Genomic DNA, 22,835 nt, shown 5'->3' with positions numbered 1-22,835 from the left:
TGCTTGCCCAACCAGGTTTAACCAGTTTGGTCTAGAATTCATCCCAGATATCTGGCTGCACGCCGGTCCACATATACGTGTATGAGGACCTGAATCAAGCACTTTAAAATGGTGGCAGAATGGATAGGGGGATTGGAGCAAGCGTGTTATACAGTACTTACCGAGTTTCCTGCGCGGCTGTAGCACTACTTCTGGGGCCGCTCATTAACCTTCATACATATTCACTGCTTCCCCCACCCACCAGCAGTCCTGGGAATCTCTGATTGGTTGCAGACAGACCGTGCCCCCTTCCTGCGTGATAGCGTGTCTGACTTCTTTTAATCACAGACATTGTGTGCATATTAAGACTGGTGTAAAAAAAAACAAAACAAATTGGCGTGGGGCCTACCCAGATTATTATACCCAGCACAGATAAAGCATACTGCTAGAGGCTGTGTGCCGCCCCTGGCGCACACCGGGGTGCTCGGACGCAGAGCGGGGTGCTCGGATCCGGGGTGGTCGTGGTTCGAGGGGTCCGGACCCGGGCTCAGCAAACACTCCAATCCTTAAAAGGTGATTATTTACAGGGGAGAAGTTCGTGACGCCACCTGTGGGTTGCGGTAATGGGAGTACCGCCGCTGCTGTAAGGAGTACCGGGGCAGATGGACTTAAGCAGCCAGATATTAGTCCCTCCACAGGTAGGGAAAGCACCAAGCTCAGGATGTTTGGTGGTTATTTTGGAGAGCAGAGTGCAGGGAGATCAGAGTACTCACTGTGGGAAGTCGTGGTGCAGGATGAGGATTACAAAGGAGACACACACGCTACAAGTAAACCAAATTCTCTGTGCATCACAGTCACTGCGGGGAGCCCGTCCAGGTGTCCACTCCCACCGGTGTCACTTGGTAATCTGGAGCCCACCTTCGTGCACAATTTGTCTGTTTGTGGTCCCTTGGCTTGAAGCTATTGAGGCATCGCTCACTATGTGTAGTGTAGCTGTGCTCTTGATGGCTGGCACTTGGGATTTCAGTGGGCTGCTTTACTGGAAAACCCTATCCCCCACACTGTGCTGATGCCTTCAATCTCTGGGCTCTTAGGGATGTTCGTGAAGATAATCTCCCTCCCAGGTTAATTATCAGGACGTTGAATCTGTTCCTGACCTGGGGTCCTGTACCCCGTCGTGCTCGGTACCGGTCAGTTTCTTTTGGGCTTGCTGGTGCCGACAGTCCTCCTAGACCATGTCCGTTGCACCCTCTTCCAATGTCACTGCCACCGGTCCCCAACTCCTCTGGTCCCGAACCACCGTCTGCGACCCAACCTCAGTCTAGCTCCCCGGGAGCTACTACTCCCACACCTCACTCCTTGAGGGCTCTCACTTGACTCTCCTAGACTCAACTGACTCACTTCCCTCCCACCAGTCTGCCCGACTCCTAGGTGGGTGGCCCTATTCCAGCTTGACCAACCCACTGGTGTGTCTGACAGGTCATGATGTTAAGTGTTAATTGGGATTAGGTCATGCTAATGGTAGTAACACCGGTTTCTTAGGAACCTAGAACCATGGGGGGTAGGCCCTGCACCCTGGGTGACTGGAAGCAGTTCCCTGTGGCACCCTGATATACTCAGGGGTGCCATAGCTGCATCCCCCAGCCGTGTGCTTTTCTTGGTTGTGTATCAAAATAAGAGGGACAATCCACTGAAGACATTGATCGCATTATTATATTGTATTATTGTTAAAGAGCTCCAATCACCAGGATTTTCATATATAACCTATAGCCAGTGCTATACTGGCACTATCAGTCTGATTCTATACATACCTGTAGTGGTCAGCTCGGATGTATAGGTTTTGAAATCCAAGAAAGTAAAGTTTAGAAATTAGCAGCTTGTTGAGTGACAGCAGCTAAGGAGCAGATAATATCTGGGGGGAATTCATAGTTATCCCCTCCCTCTGTTAGAATTAGCATAAGTATGATACAGTCGACATAGCAGGACGACCTGTGGTGAGGTCATCAATAACTGACAAGGGACACTCTAATAGCTGATTCCATATTCCCATGTCCCTAGATCAGCAGCACCCTTACTTCATTGGGTCTCCTCAACTACCATACATTGAACTCATTATGTTTTTGGGTTCTTCCTCCTTAAAGGTCTCATCCAACTTGGTAGCCAAAATGAATCTCGGTCAGAGGCAAATGCGCGGCTCTCGTTGACGACAGATATGCCCTGTTGAGCTCCGCACTGTAGACACAGAATAAGAACCTCATTCCCGCCACCATACTGTCCGATTCTGGGTTAGTCCTCTGCTCCTAGAACATGGATTTTGCGCAGCAAGAAGGGGACTACTACAGAGCCAGCAGCGCGCCTCATCACCGAGCTTCTGGACACGCGCACAAGTCAGACCACACAGGGTTGGGGCGTGGTCTGACTGCAACCAATCACAGATGCCGGGACTGACGGTGGGCGGGGGAAGCAGTGAATATTTACGAAGGTTAATGAGCAGACTTGAAAGTAGAGTTACAGCCGCGCTATAATCTCTCTAGCCCTTTCTACCAGCATTTTACAGCACAATGTTCGAGTCCTCTTAGACTTATATGGGGTTCGGCATCTGGGCAGATGTTCAGGTTCAATACCGATCCCACTCAAAATTTTTTTTGAAGTCTGGCTGGAACTGCCAAACCCAAAAATTTGCGAGTTAGCCCATCTCTAGACATGGACCAACAATGATGCATAAAGGCCCCGTTACACGCACTGACATATCTAACGATATATTGCCGGGGTCACGGATTCCGTGATGCACATCCGGCATAGTTAGCGACGTCGTTGCGTATGACACCAACGAACAGCCATTAACGATCAAAAATACTCACCTTATCGTTGATCGTTGACACGTCATTCATTTTCATAAAATCGTTGATTGTTGAAGACGCAGGTTGTTTGTCGTTCCCGAGGCAGCACACATCGCTACGTGTGACACCTCGGGAACGACGAACTACATCTTACATGCGGCCGCCGGCAATGAGGAAGGAAGGCGGTGTGATACCAATGTGATATGACTGAAAGAATGTGTGATTAGATAGGCATCATAATCAAAAGATAGGAGTGATCCCAGATATTATTTGACCTATCAATAATTCAGTATCAAAGAGATGTCCTCTGGATAGCCAATATGATGACCAAAGAATACATGTCAAATAGATTTTAAGATAATGAGGAAGTCACATTTACAGTTCCACTTACCGGAAACTTGTGGTTGGCTTAAAGACAGGTTTAAGGAAGCTTGCATATGAAATTTACGGCTCATTGCAATATTTCACTAACACTATGGTCAACTGTGGTCGGTCAGTTGTCAACTGGCAGGATGTACAAGTAAATGTGCAGGAAGCTGCTGGTGCCCACAGCAGTTTGTGGTCAAGTTACATGAACATGACTCAGCTGTCACATGCTGGTGACCATTTAAACACAACCTACAAAGTTTTCCTATAAAATTACACCGGACTCGCTTAATGTTAAGGGAAACCTTCCAGGACATTGAAGTGTACGCACTGCTCCTGTGATGCAAGATGCCATGTTGTTTCCTTATCATTAAATCGAGTTCCCTCCGATGTGAAAGGATTGCTACAACAAACGGTAATGTTGATGCATATTTCTGTTATTGTATAAGATTCTATGACTATAGTTCTAAATGCCTATGTACCATTAACTATTCATGTGCTATTGAAATAAATAGTATCTTGCTATAAAGAATATTAGTATTCGTGCCTGATTAGGATATCAGTGAGCGCTTCGTAAGTACGGGCTTTCAGCCCCCTTTTTAGTAGAATTTAGCAAGACATAAATTGGCGTAGTCGGCAGGATTACTTCTATAAGAAGTAATTAAACTAATTTTTGTAATTTAGAAATGAAAAACATATTTGGCAAATTTCCAGATATATTTTTTCAATCTTTTTGCATAGTGTCAAAATGTTCAGAAAACGTAAGGATAATGTTAAGGAGGTTGTTGTGGAGATCCCCAGCTGGACTGAGGCTCCCTACAATTTTATAGCACATGAATTGGTAAATTGTGGATTGGCAGAACAATGGCAGAATAAGCTCAAGGGTTGTGAAGCTACTGATGTTGTGAATGTACTCAGTAGTGCCCCTGTGAAAACAGGTGATGTAGTGTCTTGTGGATTGGTAGAACAATGGCAGGACAAGCTCAAGGGTTGTGAAGCTACTGATGTTGTGAATGTACTCAGTAGTACCCCTGTGAAAACAGGTGATGTAGTTTCTTGTGGATTGGTAGAACAATGGCAGGACAAGCTCAAGGGTTGTGAAGTTACTGATGTTGTGAATGTACTCAGTAGTGACCCTGTGAAAACAGGTGATGTAGTGTCTTGTGGATTGGCAGAACAATGGCAGGATAAGCTTAAGGGTAGTGAAGCTACTGATGTTGTGAATGTACTCAGTGGTGCCCCTGTGAAAGCAGGTGATGTAGTATCTTGTGGATTGGCAGAACAATGGCAGGATAAGCTTAAGGGTAGTGAAGCTACTGATGTTGTGAATGTACTCAGTGGTGCCCCTGTGAAAGCAGGTGATGTAGTGTCTTTAGGATGGCGCATCTGGATTTTGGCAAGTGCATATAGTGTAATGCATGAGCGTAATCTAAAGATGCAGAAGAAAAGTTCCCAGATGGAACAAAAGATGATAGAATTAGATGGCCTGAAAACAGTTCTCGAATGTAATACCAGACTGTTGAAGGATAAATTGGAACATTATCAGAATGTGGCACAAAAAGCTGCCATAAAAATTGCTCAAAATAAGTACAAGAAAAGAAGAGGAAAGGTAAATAAAATCCAAATTGCTCAAAATAAGTACAAGAAAAGAAGAGGAAAAGTAAATAAAACCAAAGTACCTAAAAGTATCGTCCCAGCTTCTATAAACTGGGATCCCGATACTTGGGATGGGGATGTGTGGGATTCATCTTCATCATCTGATGAGGAGGATTACAATAAAGGGAAGATTCAGGCTAACCCAGTAAGGAGGCGCCTAGAGAGGACAGAAAATGAGATCATCCGGGAACATGTCCGGGATGGTCAGGGGAATCTGCAATATGACGAAGATGGTAATGCCATCATAAATGAGAGAACGATTCCTCATGTAAAAAATCGAGCAACTATTGAAGATTACTCTCAGGGAGAAGTTAATAGCATTTTAACACAGTTTAGACAAAAACCAGGAGAAGGAGAAATTCCCCGGTTGGTCAGGGTGCACGATCTCGGAGGAGGTGGTGTGCACTTTGACGCCGGAGACGTGGCAAAATTTGTCACCATGTCTCGTGACCCAGAAATTCAGAGATCAATAAAAAATTATTTTGTTGATCATAATGAGCATGGTACTCAAAACTTAATCATGATCTTAGCCCATGCTTTTCTGGACAAATATCCAGCAGAAGCAGACTTTCCTATCAATGATAAACCTTGGTATACCTTAAAAGATGGTATGGAAAGGCTGAAGGAAGAAGCCATGACGAATGCTCTTCCTCTTTTGGGAATGGATGATGATTATCTCCAGTACCCATTGACAGCCAGCATAAGAAATAGGCTGGTTAAACATGCTCCTCCAGCATACAAAACAGTTATTTTAACCTTAACTGTAGCGCTGACTGGAGAATCAATCGGTGTAGTTCTAGGGAGGATGAGGGAGTTACAGGATATGGGACAGTGGGATAAACCGTCCCCTGGAGGCCATGTTGGTAACAGTAAGCCAAACAATCCTGATTGGAAAGAGAAATCAGTAGGGAAGGCCCCACGAGTGTCTCGCAAAGACATGTTCCAGGCTTTGCTTAAAGCCGGGATCAATAAGGAAAGGATTGATGGAAAGGAGACAGGAGAATTATGGAAGTTGTACAAACAGAAAGTTCTATCCACAAAGAAAGTGACCACTACAAATGTGGAAGGGGGTTCAAAAACCCCCAAGGTAAAGAAATCAGAGGGAAAAGGGGAAAAACCCCCAAAGAATGTGTCTTGGGAAGATTTTCAGTCAGTTTATCCATGGGAAGAACTGGCTGCAGCCGTGGCCACAAAGGTGACGGAAGGAAGGGTTAATGCACAGACTGAAGTCTGTGTAAATGAAAGTTCAGAAGGAAGTGATTTACCATAGGTAGCCAGCCAAGCCCCCCTATTGATAAAAAGGGACGAACGTCCCTACGTCAATCTTAGCATACATTGGAAAGGGGGAAATGTTCAAAGAGTCCCAGCTTTGATTGACACGGGGGCGGAGGCTACTTTAATTCATGGAAACCCAGAAACAATTAAAGGACCTCGGTAAAAATTGCTGGACTAGGTGGTCAAGTGATCACCGGGGTTCAGACACAGGTAGCTTTGAAGATAGGTAATTTACCTATCAAGGAGTATACGGTACTGGTAGTACCTATACCAGAATATATTTTGGGAATTGATATCCTAAAATGGATGACTCTTAATCTAACCAAAGGAAAATTCTCCTTTGGGGTTATGTCTTGTCATAAGGAAATGCAGATCTCACATTATATCAATGATATAATGATACAAGGACAAGATGAGCAAAGTGTGAAAGATCAATTGACAAAACTGGTTGCTCATATGAGGAGTAAAGGATGGGAAATCAATGATGCCAAGGTTCAAGGACCGTCTCAGGTGGTAACATGTCTAGGGATTCAGTGGAACAAGGGGCACAGAGAGATCTTGCCCAATGCCAGACAGAAAATTATTAATTTTCTGGTCCCTAAATCCAAACAGGAGACTCAGTCTTATATTGGATTGTTTGATTTTTGGAGACAACATATCCCTCATTTGGGACAAATGTTGGCTCATTTGTACAAAGTAACGAGGAAAAAATATGACTTCCACTGGGGAGAGGAACAGCAAAATGTGTTTGAGATGGTCAGGGAAGTGTGGCAAGACATTGAAGGGATTATTCAATCTACCAAGACCACTGTATTTCATGTCGATGCTCATGTCCCTACTAACTCACTTGAACGTTTGTTTAATTCAGAAGCAGATAAAGCAGCAGCCATCAGACAAATCAGTCCAACAGTTGACAAGGCAAGGTACAGCTGTTTGGGCACACCAGAAAGAGCGACACCTTATTCAGCAGGTTTAGACCTCAGTACATTGGAAACTGTCGTGGTACCCCCAGGTAAGGTAAAACCAATTTCAACAGGATTGGGTTGCCAGATACCAAAGGATCATTGTGGTCAAATAGCCACTCGTTCTAGTTTAGTGTTAAAAGGAGCCATAGTGGTGGGAGGGGTAATAGAGGCAGATAATCAGGGAGAAATCAAGGTACTGATGCTAAATTTGGGAAATGAACCTTTGATTTTGGTGAAACACCAGAGGGTTGCTCAGATGTTGATAATCCCAATAAACTTGTCTGAAATAAGAGAAGAAACTGCCCCGGCAGAATTAACAATATGGGGTACTAAAGGTTTTGGATCCTCTAATATTACAAATGTAGGAGCAAAAATATGGATTCAAAACCTCCAAGGACCGCCCTCAGAGACAGCGGTAATAGCGGTCGGAAAAGATCGTACTTTCCTGATGAGACCAGGAGTGGGGAAGTGGGAATATGTCCCACAAGAAAAATGTTATTTACGAGAATAATAGTGTATCTTTATTTGCAGAAAGTGTTGTTAATAAGCGGAATCCATGGTATCGGTTACTGGGAAGAGCTCGATAGTGATGAGATGGAGAAATTCCTCTGTTTGATGTTTGCCTCTTTGGTCGTTGGATGGACAAGTCTACATCAGGAGGAACCTATGGCGAATGAATTTCTGATGCACCATCACATTTTCAACACACAGATTGCTGGATCTGTACACATTCTTCGATTACAGCCACCAGTATCCCTTATCTGGATGTCCTGGTATCGATGGAGGAAATCTTAAAGTAGAAAAGTTGTTCTGATCATCTTGCTGATAAAGACACTCGAAGTGTTCGTCTATAGAATACTACAGTACCCATTTCCATAGTGGGATGGATCAATCTTCCATGGTGGCAAGGCAATTTGAATGCAACAGTCACCAATTTGCAATATCTGGCTTTTAAGGGAGGAATTTGGGTACTAAGATATAAGACTGGACTGACTAACCTGGGATTCATCCCTATGGGGAATATAAAAATAAGTTTTGGGACAGCTATAAATACTGTAGATGCTTTTAAACCCAGCTTAGTGGAAAGGACAATTCATGATATGTTATGGTCTTATGCCAATATGTTCATAAATGGGACTAGTGAAACTTGTAGTAACATATCGGGAAATGTAATGTGTAATGATTCCTTTGAATATCGAGCAAATGCCAAAACACATGATATTCAAGGGAGCTTTTCAGATAATATTACTTTTAGTTTTAATATACTGTACAAAGTAGTGAAAGTGATTATATTTGTGATTCAACGTTTATCTAAACAAACCAAGAAAACAAAATTTGTGGCAAACAATATTTCTTGGTCATGGTATGGTATATTTCGAGTGATCTTCTTCTAGTGGAATACTGATGATGGAAAATAATCCCTGGGATCAAGGACCGATTGTGATACCAATGTGATATGACTGAAAGAATGTGTGATTAGATAGGGACCATAATCAAAAGATAGGAGTGATCCCAGATATTATTTGACCTATCAATAATTCAGTATCAAAGAGATGTCCTCTGGATAGCCAATATGATGACCAAAGAATACATGTCAAATAGATTTTAAGATAATGAGGAAGTCACATTTACAGTTCCACTTACCGGAAACTTGTGGTTGGCTTAAAGACAGGTTTAAGGAAGCTTGCATATGAAATGTACGGCTCATTGCAATATTTCACTAACACTATGGTCAACTGTGGTCGGTCAGTTGTCAACTGGCAGGATGTACAAGTAAATGTGCAGGAAGCTGCTGGTGCCCACAGCAGTTTGTGGTCAAGTTACATGAACATGACTCAGCTGTCACATGCTGGTGACCATTTAAACACAACCTACAAAGTTTTCCTATAAAATTACACCGGACTCGCTTAATGTTAAGGGAAACCTTCCAGGACATTGAAGTGTACGCACTGCTCCTGTGATGCAAGATGCCATGTTGTTTCCTTATCATTAAATCGAGTTCCCTCCGATGTGAAAGGATTGCTACAACAAACGGTAATGTTGATGCATATTTCTGTTATTGTATAAGATTCTATGACTATAGTTCTAAATGCCTATGTACCATTAACTATTCATGTGCTATTGAAATAAATAGTATCTTGCTATAAAGAATATTAGTATTCGTGCCTGATTAGGATATCAGTGAGCGCTTCGTAAGTACGGGCTTTCAGCCCCCTTTTTAGTAGAATTTAGCAAGACAGGCGGTGGGTGGGATGTTATGGCCGCTCATCCCCGCCCCTCCACTTCTATTGGGCGGCCGCTTAGTGACGCCGCTGTGACGCCGCACGAACCACCCCCCTTAGAAAGGAGGCGGTTTGCCGGAAACAGCGACGTCGCTAAGCAGCTAAATCCGTGTGACGGCTCCAAACGATTTTGTGCACAACGGGCAACGATTTGCCCGTGAAGCACAGAAGACGGGGGCGGGTACGCTCGCTAGTGATATTGTTAACAATATCACTGCGTGTAACGGGGCCTTAAGGCTAAACATCATGCACACTAGTGGTGGTGAACGAGTGACCGGTTTGCTGTGCCTATTGCCAGCTGTAGTAAGAATATCTACATATGAATGATATTTCAAGAAATCTAGATCATACTTATCATTCCATTTTCCGGTCCATTCTTCATTACCATAGGGATTCCTGATTTTGATGAGTTGTTCTTTATTTTCACCATAAGTGACCTTCAAAGAAAATATCACAATGTATTAGTGAAAATAAAACGGTGGGATTATAATTTCCATGGGCTAAAGTGAAGTGTGTGTTGTAGTTTCCTTACCTCCTCCACTCTGATGACGGAGTATAGATGACTTCTAGTGATACTTGCACTGAAATCAGGAGCCGTCTGTAGAGAAAAGTTGATATGATTGAGCATCTTTGTTTGGATGACTTATTACAACATTTTCTTTACTTTGGTCCAATACATTGTGGTGATCATCAAGATCAGCTTCCCCAATCAACTGATTACCTGGATCAGAACATTATATGGATTGTATGAAACAAAATGCAGTTAAGCGGGCTTTACACACTGCGATCTCGCTAGCGAGATTGCAAGCGATCCTACCCGCCCCCATCGGTTGTGCGGCACGGGCAAATCGCTGCGCCGCACAACCTCGCTTACCCCCGTCACACGGACTTACCTGCCCTGCAACGTCGCTCTGGCCGGCGAACCGCTTCCTTTCTAAGGGGGCGGTTAGTGCGGCATCACAGCGATGTCACACAGCAGCCGCCCAATAGAAGCGGAGGGGCGGAGATGAGCGGGACGTAACATCCCGCCCACCACCTTCCTTCCTCATTGCCGGTGGAGGCAGGTAAGGAGATGTTCGTCGCTCCCGCGGTGTCACACATAGCGATGTGTGATGCCGCAGGAGCAATGAACAACATCGTACTGACAGCAGCAACGATATTTAGGAAATGAGGAACGTGTTAACGAGCAACGATTTTTCACATTTTTGTGCTCGTTGATCATCGCTCATTGGTGTCACATGCTGCGATGTTGGTAACGGTGCCGGATGTGCGTCACTAATGACGTGACGCCGACGATATATCGTTACCAATATCGTAGTGTGTAAAGCACCCTTTAGGGTTGCCTACGTAACAATATTTTTTACTGACACATTGGTAAACCATAATTAATCAATAAGATTATAAAGGTTATACATTTCTACAGCAAATAATGCTAATATGAAGACTGTGGTTGCATTCACTGTGCACTGGAAAGTGATAATTACAATAATTACAAGATTTCCATTGGAGGAGAGCTCACTACCTCCTGTGGTCGCCTGATGCACACTCTGACTGCCCTCACTGCCTCTTTTAGTTGCCTGTTCCACTCTCTGACTGCCCTCACTGTCAGAAAGTTTTTCCTAATATCTAATCTGAATTTCCTTCCTTTTAGTTTCCTCCCATTAGTTCTTGTACTTCCTTGTGCTAATGAGAATAGGGTGGTTCCCTCTACACACTGACTACCTTTCAGATATTTTTAGATCGCTATTAAATCTCCTCTCAGCCTTCTTTTAGAGGAGATTTAATAGCGGTCTACAATATCTGAAAGGAGACTGTAGCTCTCTGAAACGCGTTGACCTGAATAAAATGAAATTGAAATAACCATCTGTACTTTCTGGTGACAGCGCGGCATACTCCCGTTTCCTTCTCTACTCTTATATCACGACCATCTCGAGGCAGCGGCAGACGCCATCTCTGAATTCTTATGTAGGGGTTGTGACTGGCACAACCCTAATAGGTGAGTTCCTTTACCTTGTATTGATCTTTGCCCTACCTGGTAAGACCCTATCTGTGCTTCTTATCCTTAGTTTCACATGTTCTTTTAATTTTTATTTTTATAAATAATAGTACATATAAAAATAAACTTCGAAAACTCTAAGAGAAATCTGATTGTTTCTGTGCCAGGAATGATCATTCATTTTCAAAATTCTCAATTTTCAGGTTAAATCTGTATTCAGTGAGGACTTTTGCATTACTGAGATAGGAGATGGAAGTTGGTGCTGATAAAATTCTATGAAAATAGGAGAGGGAGGAGCTAGAGGCAGAGGGAGGAGCTAGAGGAGCTGATCTCCTCCTTCCTCTTATCCCTCTGTATATAATATTATCAGTAGCACTCCAATCTCCTATCTCACTATTGTAAAAATCTGTCTTCTTTGAATACAGAGTTTACCTCAAAAGTTTGAAAATAATTTTGAAAATTAAGGATCAGCCCAAGAGGAGAAAGAAGAAGATTTGTCTGATAAAATATATTACAAAGTTTTTATTGTCATGTGTATTATTCATTTATGAAATAAAAATCATAGCAATGGTTACTCTTAATCTCATTCACGACCTTAGTCGCATCTGTGGCGCCCCTGCGGCTTCAGGCGCCACAGGGTACTGCACCTCACCCGACGTGCAGTATTCATCTCGGATATGGAAGATATCATCACCGGTAAACCACCACAGCACATCCAACACACAACCTGGGAACTCTGTCACTGGGACTGGGCCAGGGTAGGTGCTAGGGGTGGCAATCATGAGGTATGGGACCTCTTGCCCACTAGTTCAGCAACCTGGGAGGCAGGGCACATGTAGGGGAAGTGTCGCGGGCGGGGAGGAGGGTGTCAGCACACCGCGCTCACCCCTTCTGCTCGGGTCCGGCAGTTGCTCCTGGTGGCTCGAGCTGCGGGCCGGATCCCGGGGTGTCTCGAGCGACGCTCCTCGCCCGTGAGTGAAAGGGGGGGGGGTGTTTGTTGGGATTATAGTTCGTGACGCCACCCACGGTTGTGGTGATGGCACCACCGCTGCTCAGTGTGGGGGTCCCGGGGATGGTGATGGGAGCAGCCAGGTGTTGTGTTGCCCCTCCGTGGGTAGGGGTTGGTGATCCCGGGGCCCGGTGAAGAGATGTGAAGTGTAGGGCCTGGAGGGCGCAGGGACGCGGGGGCAGCGCTATGCCTTGCGGCACTGTGGTACTCACTCAGCCTGAGACACGGACACAGTTTGTACGGTAAACCAACGGCTGGTAGGACGGTCCCACAGACGGTTGCACCTGCACTCCCGGTGGGTGACGGTGACGTCTCTCTTCCTTGCACCTGTTTGACTGATGGTAGCGGTGGATTCCCTCCGGTTACCCGCTCCCCGACTGCAATCTGGGCCGGAGGAGCTCTACACTTTGCCCGCAGGCGCTGGCCCTGGGGAAACTGGTGCCTTGGCGGTGGCGGTGTCTCCCCGGTAATGGTCGGGCTGTTGCCGTCAATCGGGACTTTGTTGCTGGGGGATCTGCGTCCCCTTCACTGACGGATTCGGCAAATTGGGCGACTCCTAGCCTTGCCGGGGTCCGAGAGGCCCCTGCCCTGGTGCTGACTGTCCTTCGGAACACTGCTCCAGACCACCGGGCACACAGCCAACGGGGTCCTTACAGGAACTTCCAAACGGTCCCCCTCCGGACAGTCACCGCCGTCGCTGACCTTGCTGTTCTAGCCCTACACACAGCTGGGCTCTCAGGCTTCTCCTTCTCTCTGCTCTGTCACCACTTCTTGCTTTCCTCCTTTTCCACTTTCCTTTCCTTCACTTTCACTTCTTGTTGTTTACTCTAGCCCTCAGCTAGACTGCACTCTTCCCCTGCCCGGGGCTAACTCGATGTTCACTCAAGCTCCTCCTGAGCTAATCTGCTTCTTTACTCAAGCCCTGCCTGGGCTAATCTGCCTGGTAACTTCCTGCCTCCAGAGTTGTGAGCTCCTTGGTGGGCGGAGCCAACCGCCTGGCCCACCCCCTGGTGTGCATCACAGACTCCTGGAGGGAGGCAACAAGGATTTCTGGTTAGCAGGTGTGCCTACCTGGAGTGTGGGGTGTAGTGGTGTTGTTATCTGTGTCCCCTGGCTTGCCCAGGGCGACACAGAAGTGAGGAGCCATCTCACACACAAGTCAGTCAAAAGTTAGCTCAAGGCGCAGCCAGCGCCAGGTGAGACTCAGGAAGAGACGTTGGAAGCCACTGCACAGAAAGGGGCTCGTGGTCAGGAGCTGGAGGCTTGACCCAGGTTCTTAGGAAGAAGGGGATCCCAGGGTTTGCTGGGAGTGCAGCAGGCACCCATGACCCATTCCACGGCCCAAGAGCTGGGGTAGAGGGATGACCACTGGAAAGGACACACAGAGGGAAACACCGGCCTTGACCTCTGAACTATCCAGGATCGGCTGGAGCCCATAACAGCGGAGCATGGCACTCCAAGGGTGGTGTAACTTAAGTGAGTAAAGAACTTGAACTGCACCCTCTGTGTTGTCCCATAATCGCGCCCCTGCGCCATCGGCGACTACTACTCCAAACATACTCCCTGGGGCCTAGCTCTACCTGTGGAGAACTACACCATCTGAGCTGTGTTGTCATCCGCCCTGGAGAAGATCTCCCGCAGCGGTGGCTAATACCTGGCCGCACACCACAGGTGGCGTCACAAAAACTACAACTCCCATAATTCCCCATCCCCATATTTATTGAAACCGCTGGGGTCATGGAACCGGGCCAGGCCGCTATGACATCCCAAACCGACACCATCCCGGTGACGAGTGTCTCCCCAAGACCCCGTGGGCACGTCATATCCATACGTCTTGTTTGGGATAGAGTTCCCGATATAGTACATATAATAATACTAATTTTATGTATGTAGCTCCAACATATTAAGCAGCGGCATGTTCAGACAATAAAAACAATAAAAGTAACACATAGTTCACTAGTTCCAGGAGAAGTGAGGGTCCTGCTCACAAGCTTACAATCTCTAAGAAAATAGGGGGACACAATAAGTAGAATGTGCTTGTTATTTATGGTCAAGCCATCTTTAAAATAGATAAAAGTATACATATAAAGCTGCATGAGCCGGTCATCAGCCAGTACCTGTCAAAGTACAGTTAGCATGAGCTACTAGGTGCATGGAGGATGTGTAGACAGATGAATAAGGGGTAGCATTTAGAAGAAGGGAACAGGGGAGAAATAGGTTAGTGAGTTGAGGTGTTAGGTCTGTTTTTGAAGCAGGCTTAAAAATATGGCGGCTAGATATTCATCGGATCATCTGGGGTAGTGCATCCCAGAACCTCGCATTTTTCAAGAGAAGTCTTGGAGATGGAGGTGAGAGGTTTAGATTATGGAGGATGTTAGGGGTACTTTGCATGTTGCGACATCGCCACTGCGATATCGTCGGGGTCAAATTGAAAGTGGCACCGGTAAATCCGGCGCCGGTAACGACGTTGCAACGTGTAAAGTCTAGATGCGCCGATAAACGATCGCAAAAGCGTCATAAATCGGTGATCTGTGTAGCGTCGGCCATTTTCATAATGTCGCACCAATAGGAGATACGATGTTGTTCCTCGTTCCTGCGGCAGCACAAATCGCTGTGTATGAAGCCGCAGGAGCGAGGAACATCTCCTTACCTGCCTCCACCGGCTATGTGCAAGGAAGGAGGTGGGCGGGATGTTTACGTGCCGCTCATCTCCACCCCTCCGCTTCTATTGGCCGCCTGCCGTGTGACGTCGCTGTAACGCCGTACGACCCGCCCCCTTAGGAAGGAGGCGTGTCGCCGGCCAGGTGCGTGCGTGTGAAGCTGCCGTAGCGATAATGTTCGCTACAGCAGCTATCACAAGATATTGCATCTGCAACGGGGGCGGGGACTATCGCACTCGACATCTCTAGCATCAGCTAGTGATGTCGCAGCGTGCAATGTACTCCTTAGATCAGATGCAGATCAGAGGATACAAGTAGGGTGATAGACAGAGTTCAGGAAGGAGATGCAGGGCAGTGCAGAACTGTGGAGAGAATGAGTAGGGTGATAGCCAGAGATGAAGGAGGAGATGCAGGGCAGTGCAGAATTGTGAAGAGCTTTATGGGGGAAATTAGTTTCTATTGTACTCTATACCAAATGGGTAGCAAGTGCAATGATTGGCACAAGGCAGAGGCCTCGGGTAGATGGTTCACAGGCAAGTTTTAGCAGGCTACTGTATCTAAAGTACCAATAAATATTTAGATGTTTCACTAGCAAATTTTGGAGGACGTGGTAGAAGAAACGAGAGTTCAGCCGCGCTATAACCACATCAGAACGTATTATAAATTTATGTCTTTATTCTTTTATGCAAAGGTCAACGTGTTTCAGGAGTCACAGCTCTCTTCATCAGGACAACAGGCAAAAACATTTAATTTATGTTTTTGCCTGTATACATCTATATATATAATTGCCTTATTCTGTCTGTCTGTCTGTCTGTCTGTCATGCTCCGAAATTGTGTCCTTACGGTGACACAAAGCTGATTGGCCGCTGGGCTCGCCATGGCCCCGCCCCCCCACACGGATTGGCCGCTTGCCCAGGCTGCGCCCCCACACGGATTGGCCAGCCGCTCGCCCAGGCTCCGCCCCCCCCACAGATTGGCCTCTCACCCCGGCACCCTGCAGGTATTGGCAATTCGGCCACGCCACGCCCAGCCCCCCTCACGCAATGCACGCTAGCTCTGGCCCCGCCCCCTCCCTCCCCCGCGCATTTCCCGAACTGACACGGCTGTCACGGAGGTGAGTACTGTACTCCCTCCCCCCCCCCGGCCCCCGCTCGCACGGGAGTGGTGTGGATACGTTGGTAACCATGCTCGCATGGTTACAAGCGCATCAAGGTCCTGCTGCCTGCTGCGGCGGAAGATCCACACGCACACACACAAACATACACACACATCAGATCACACTCACTCTCACACACACCTCACACACACCTCACACACACCTCACATCGCATCCACATACTCACAACATCCTGGGATATCGCTTGCTTCTCAGCCTCGATACTGTGCTGTTGTGACCTTCCAGGACCTGACGGAGGATCACATGGCCAGAGGCATGTGATATCTCCGGATGTTGTGAGTATGAGCGCGTAAGTGCGATATCGTCAGTGTCTGTGTGTGTGAGTGGATGCGATCGGGTGTGTGTGAGTGGATGCGATCGGGTGTGTGTGAGTGGATGCGATCGGGTGTGTGTGAGTGGATGCGATCGGGTGTGTGTGAGTGGATGCGATCGGGTGTGTGTGAGTGGATGCGATCGGGTGTGTGTGAGTGGATGCGATCGTGTGTGTGTGAGTGGATGCGATCGTGTGTGTGTGAGTGGATGCGATCGGGTGTGTGTGAGTGGATGCGATCGGGTGTGTGAGTGTCGGCAGAGGAGCACGGCGTGCTGGAGGAGGCTGGGAGCAGAGAGGCTGATCATGGGGAAGACGGGAAGGCTGATGCTGAAGGAGGCTGGGATGGGGAGGCTGGGAGGAAGGAGGCTGGGAGGAGAGAGGCTGATCCTGGGGAAGGCTGGGAAGGGGAGGCTGATGCTGAGGGAGGCTGGAAGGAGAGAGGCTGATGCTGGGGGAGGCTGGGGGGAGAGAGGCTGAGGCTGGGAGGAGAGAGGCTGATGCTGGGGAAGGCTGATGCTGAGGGAGGCTGGGAGGGGAAAGCTGATGCTGGGGAAGGCTGGGAGGACGGAGGCTGGATGGAGAGAGGCTGATCCTGGGGAAGGCTGGGAGAGGGAGGCTGATGCTGGGGGAGGCTGGAAGGAGAGAGGCTGATGCTGGGGGAGGCTGGAAGAAGAGAGGCTGATGCTGGGGGAGGCTGATGCTGGGGGAGGCTGGGAGGAGAGAGGCTGATGCTGGGATGAGAGAGGCTGATGCTGGGAGGAGAGAGGCTGATGCTGGGGGAGGCTGGGAGGGGGAGGCTGATGCTGGGGGAGGCTGGGACGAGGGAGGCTGATGCTTGGGGAGGCTGATGCTGGAGGAGGCTGGAAGGAGAGAGGCTGATGCTGGTGGAGGCTGATGCTTGGGGAGGCTGATGCTGGGGGAGACTGGGAGAGGAAGGCTGATGCTGGGGGAGGCTGGGAAGGGGAGGCTGATGCTGTGGGAGGCTGGGAGGAGAGAGGCTCATCCTGGGGAAGGCTGGGAGGGGGAGGCTGATGCTGGGGGAGGCTGGGAGGAGAGAGGCTGATGCTGGAGGAGGCTGGGAGGAGAGAGGCTGAGGCTGGGAGGAGAGAGGCTGATGCTGGGAGGCGGAGGCTGATGCTGGGGGAGGCTGGGAGGCGGAGGCTGATGCTAGGGGAGGCTGGGAGGGGGAGGCTGATGCTGGGGGAGGCTGGGAGGGGGGAGGCTGAGAGAAGAGAGGCTGATGCTGGGGGAGGCTGAGGCTGGGGTAGGCTGGGAGGAGAGAGGCTGATGCTGGGAGGAGAGAGGCTGATGCTGGGAGGTTAGAGAGGCTGATGCTGGGAGGAGAGAGGCTGATGCTGGGAGGAGAGAGGCTGATGCTGGGAGGAGAGAGGCTGATGCTGGTGCTGCATGGGGGATGGAGCACGATGGCAAGTGCGCAGCATGGGGGATGGAGCACGATGGGGGGTGCGCAGCATGGGGGATGGAGCACGATGGGGGGTGCACACCTCCCCCCAAAACACACACACACACTGCCACAAACGCACTGCACAACACACCACACACACACTGGGAACCACAAACACTGCCCTACACAGACACCCACAGACAACGCCGCACACAAACAACACCCAACACACAAACACCACGGCACACACAAATATACGCACATACCGCACAACACACACATTGCACAAAACATACCTCCCCCCAAAACACACACACACACCCCACACCCACAGAAACCGCGCAACACACACACACAACGATACAGACACACAGCGCTCTACAAATAACGACACACAACGCAACGCACAAACAACACCGCTCTCACCCCCCGCCACACCCAGACAACACCCAGAACATGTACCGCCCCTTCACAAACACTTGGTAACTACACACAACAACATATATATATATATATATATATATATATATATATATATATAACAAAAATCATACATTAACTACACAATACGTAAATTCTAGAATACCCGATGCGTAGAATCGGGCCACCTTCTAGTATATTATAATACTGTATATATATATATTATATTTGTTAAATAAATTATTAGATACAACTTACTGAGTTACAGACAACAAATGACTTCTGCTTTAGTGCCGTCTGGATCTTTTCGAAAAAGCCATCTGGAGCATTTATGAATATTTCACTGACCCCACCAGAGAAATCTACTAGTGCTTCCATTGTTGTAGATGACACAAGGTTTTCATATGATCCATTAATTCTGTGGAAAAAAAAGTTGCATTATTTTAAGTGAAATGAGGAGTGACCTTAAGGGGTACTTTGCACGATGCAACATCGCTACTGCGATATCGTTGGGGTCAAATCGAAGTGACGCACATCCGGCGCCAGTAACGACGTCGCAATGTGTAAAGCCTAGATGCACCGATAAACGATCGCAAAAGCGTTGTAAATCGGTGATCTGTGTAGTGTCGGTCATTTTCATAATGTCGGACCAATAGGAATTTCGATGTTGTTCCTCGTTTCTGCGGCAGCACACATCGCTGTGTGTGAAGCCGCAGGAGCGAGGAACATCTCCTACCTGCGTCCCGCGGCTCACGCCGGCTATGCGGAAGGAAGGAGGTGGGCGGGATGTTTGCGTCCCGCTCATCTCCGCCCCTCCGCTTCTATTGGCCGCCTGCCGTGTGACATCGCTGTGACGCTGCACGACCCGCCCCCTTAGGAAGGAGGCGGGTCGCCGGCCAGAGCGACATCGTAGGGCAGGTAAGTGCGTGTGAAGCTGCCGTAGCAATAATGTTCGCTACGGCAGCTATCACAAGATATCGCATCTGAGACGGGGGCGGGTACTATCGCGCTCGGCATCGCTAGCATCAGCTAGCGATGTCGCAGCGTGCAAAGTACCCCTAAAGGCCCCGTCACACACAGAGATAAATCTTTGGCTGATCTGGGGTTGCAGACAGTGAAATCATGGACATATTGTTCCATTTGTGCACAGCCTCAAACCTGGCACTGATTGTCCACAATTTCACTGCAACCACAGATCTGCTGCAGATTTATCTGTGTGTGTATGACAGGGCCTTAAATAAAATGCTCAAGAGGAGAGTGTTGGAGTGAGGAAACTTTAAGCCACCATGGGAGATTATTCTAAAAGGCTTCCCTCCATCTATACAGAACATGAATGTCCATTTTTAGTTGCTTCGTAATTGAGGTTGAGTGTCCTTGGAGTTCAGTTGGCCATCACACCATATCCCTGTGAACTTCTTACCTGTTGACATTGTTGGCACTTCTAATTTTTAGTCTGCCCCCCCTAAAAAAAATTGGGTTTGGAGGTCAAACATGACCCCAAACAACAAGCCCTATACATGACGCCCCTGGACTAGTCAGGGCGTCACAGGGTACTGCACTTCCTATTCTTTAGTGCAGGACTCAACCCCTCATCGTTCTGGGTTCCAACCTGTGGTACTGCCTCCATCAGCATCCAAAATCCCAACCACACCTTACACCATACCCTGTCAGGCACACCAGTGGGCTGCCTAGCTGGAATAGGGCCGCCCACCTAGGGGTCAGGCAGACTGGTGGGAGGGAAGGAGGAGTGAAGTTGTAGCCCTCGAGAAGTGAGGAGCTGGGGAGTGGTGGCTCCCTGTTTGTGGCAGGTTGGGTCGCAGACGGTGGTCTGGGCCCAGAGGAGACCCGGTCGCAGGGTATTGAGGCTGGGTGCCAATGTGACGCCCTGGACCAGCCAGGTAGTCACAGGTAGGCCCTTGCACAAACACCCGTCCCTTAAAAAGGTGTCAGCACCCACCCTTAAAAAAACCTAGTCACCCCCCTCAGGGTTTGATAGACACACCAGGGGGGCGGAGCCAGGCGGTTGGCATGCCCACCGAGGAGTCCACAGGCTCGGAAGCAGGAAACACAGCAGATTGGAGTTGAGTTTTGGAGTGTGAGGAGGTCAAGTGCAGAGGCAGACCTGTGCCCAGGTCTGCCACAGTCTGTCTGACAGCTGTCTGGGTCGGAGCCCAGTCACCTCTGGCTTGGAGGCATATGGTGGCCTCAGCCTGCAGGAGCCAGGAAGACGGCTCGGTGGAACCGTAAGGGACCGAAGTAGGGTAGTGGCCCACCGGTACCGAACCGGGGAACCGACTGGAAACCGGAGCACAAAGGGGGGTACTCAGACCCTGAAACTCGGTCTAGAAACCAGTGGACCCAGTTAATTAACTGATTGAGGTCTGGACTTTAGGTCCTTTCCCACCCAAGTCCCGACTGAAGACAGCAGCCCAACGAGGGGGATAGAAAGCCACCGCACAGGCAGAGAGATCCCACGGGCCAGCGTCTGCGGGCAAATGGCCTCTCCCAATAGTACAAAGTCGGGGAACGGGCTCCCATTGCTGAAGCACAGGCAGTCCACAATTACAAGGTGCAGGAGAAAGGCGGAGACCACCAACCTGAATAAGGGACCAACTGCAGCCGGCTGCGGGTACCGACCACCATCTTTCTGGTTTACCAAAGACTCTTGTGCATCTTTCATAGTGAGTACAACTGTGCCTTCGGGCCACGCACCGCACTGCCAAGCACCAACATACCAGTCCCAATCAGGCCCCGGGGCCATCAGCCCTACCCACGGAGGGGTTAACACCTTTGCTGCGCAACATCTCTCCCTGGGCGCCTAGTCAACGGCAGCGGTGGTGTCCACATTCACCACAACCCGTGGGTGGCGTCACGAACTTACCAACAACCACAGGTCCGGCCGTGACCCTAACCCCTTCAAAGCGCCAGCCCCTTTCAGAACGAAGTGACCCCCGGTCCGGAGGCGCTCGAGCCACCCACTGAAGAGCCCAGATCCGAGTGGCTCGGCTGCAGCCGAGCGCGGGGCGGTACACATCGACTCTTCTGGTGTCACGAACAGGATTCCTACCTAATCACTTACCCAGTGAAGTGCGCCTTGAAGTTGAAGTCAGCGGTGACCCGTTGAAAAATTTCAGAATCCGTCATCTTGCCGCCATCTTTTGGCACGAAGATTCCCACCAAAGCCTTCTTCCCCGCGAAAAGAGCGCTAGAGTTGAAGCCCCGCCCCCTGGGAACTCAACGGTGCCAGAAAGCAAGCAGTTGAAAAACGAAACTGCTCGAGAGAAGAAGAGAGTGCCACGAAAAGTACAAGGGGGAACAGATGGAGGATGTCTGCTCCCAGGCCTGATGCCGGCCTCGCACCGACCGCTGGAGTGGCGGCGCCTGCGGAGGAAGCAACCGGTGGAGAAGATGCGGTCCCGGCTCCGGTAGCAGGGGACGGTGGACCCCTGGGCTCTGGTGGTGACTCCCCGTGCGACAGCTGGCGGCAACCCGCCTGCCACAAGAAGGATGTCGGCCCCGGCAGTCCGCCCGGCCGCGACGGGAACAGCGTCCGGTGCAGAAAACCCCTCCATTACCAGATCGGGGTCGGAAGAAAGCGACTCAGATAGCAGCGACCCAGTAGCCACTTACATCCCGCGGGAGGGCGAAAACGGATACCGGATCGCCCTGTCTCCCCGGGCGTATTATGCATTGGCATTGGACGAGGCGGATACGGAGTCCGTCTCTGAAGATGAGTCCCTGCCGGTTGAAGGAGCTCTGGTGCTGCCGGTCTGCGGGCGTTGCGAGCTGCCTGGGCACTTTGCCAGTGCGTGCCCCGGGAATGGCCGGCCTTAAAGGAACCAGAACCCACCGTCAGTTGAAGTTTTAAAGTTGATATTCCCGGTTGTTTTGCCCCTGTTAAAGAGACAAGGCCGAGAACTTGCAGGCCAACCCAATAACTGTTGGGCCTTGTAAATAGCTCCTTGGACCACTCTTTCCCATCCACAGTCTCCGAAGAGGCTGGTTGGAGGAAGAACCTGCAGCAGAGGAGGCCGAGGTCCCGTCACCAAGGCAACCGGTGACTAACCTCCGAGGCCAGGGGTCCCCTGGACGTGGGGCTTCTGAGAGACTGCCGGGTATGGAACTTTGTACCCGGCCCGTTGTGGGCAATACCCGGACCTGACCCCATTCCTGGACTGGAGAAAACGGGTGCTGACCTGGTTCTTAGAGGCAGCATCAGGGCCAGGTTTGCTTGGGTGGGCAAATGGAAGGACCCAGTCCTGTCCCGTTCCCGTTAATAAAAATGTTTATAATATTTGCAACAGTTAAAGTAATTTGCCTCCCGCAAGGGAAGAAGTTAAGCATGCGTAAATTGTATAAATGTTAATATACTTGTAACACTGTTTTATTCTTTTACAGTTCAAAAGCAACAAAAATAAACCGGTGGTGGTCGGACAGCCCGCTTACAGTCTGTATTAAACCAAGGGGGAATGTGATGCCCTGGACTAGCCAG

The 22,835-nt window shown here is 49.1% G+C and overlaps 1 protein-coding gene across 1 annotated transcript in view; it reads right to left on the bottom strand.

The window, feature by feature from the left end:
* Nucleotides 1–22,835, bottom strand: part of LOC142295959 (calpain-2 catalytic subunit-like) — a 108,298-nt gene that overhangs the window by 36,793 nt on the left and 48,670 nt on the right. Inside the window, exons 5-7 of the mRNA XM_075339098.1 lie at nucleotides 18,602–18,761; nucleotides 9,896–9,961; nucleotides 9,715–9,800 (exon numbers count right to left, since the gene is read on the bottom strand). Coding sequence (XP_075195213.1) covers nucleotides 9,715–9,800; nucleotides 9,896–9,961; nucleotides 18,602–18,761 — 312 coding nt within the window. The remainder of the gene's footprint in view (nucleotides 1–9,714; nucleotides 9,801–9,895; nucleotides 9,962–18,601; nucleotides 18,762–22,835) is intronic.

The sequence above is a fragment of the Anomaloglossus baeobatrachus genome, chromosome 3 (genome assembly GCF_048569485.1).
Source record: "Anomaloglossus baeobatrachus isolate aAnoBae1 chromosome 3, aAnoBae1.hap1, whole genome shotgun sequence".
Taxonomy (NCBI): Eukaryota; Metazoa; Chordata; class Amphibia; order Anura; family Aromobatidae; genus Anomaloglossus; species Anomaloglossus baeobatrachus.
This window is presented reverse-complemented; position numbering and strand designations above follow the sequence as displayed.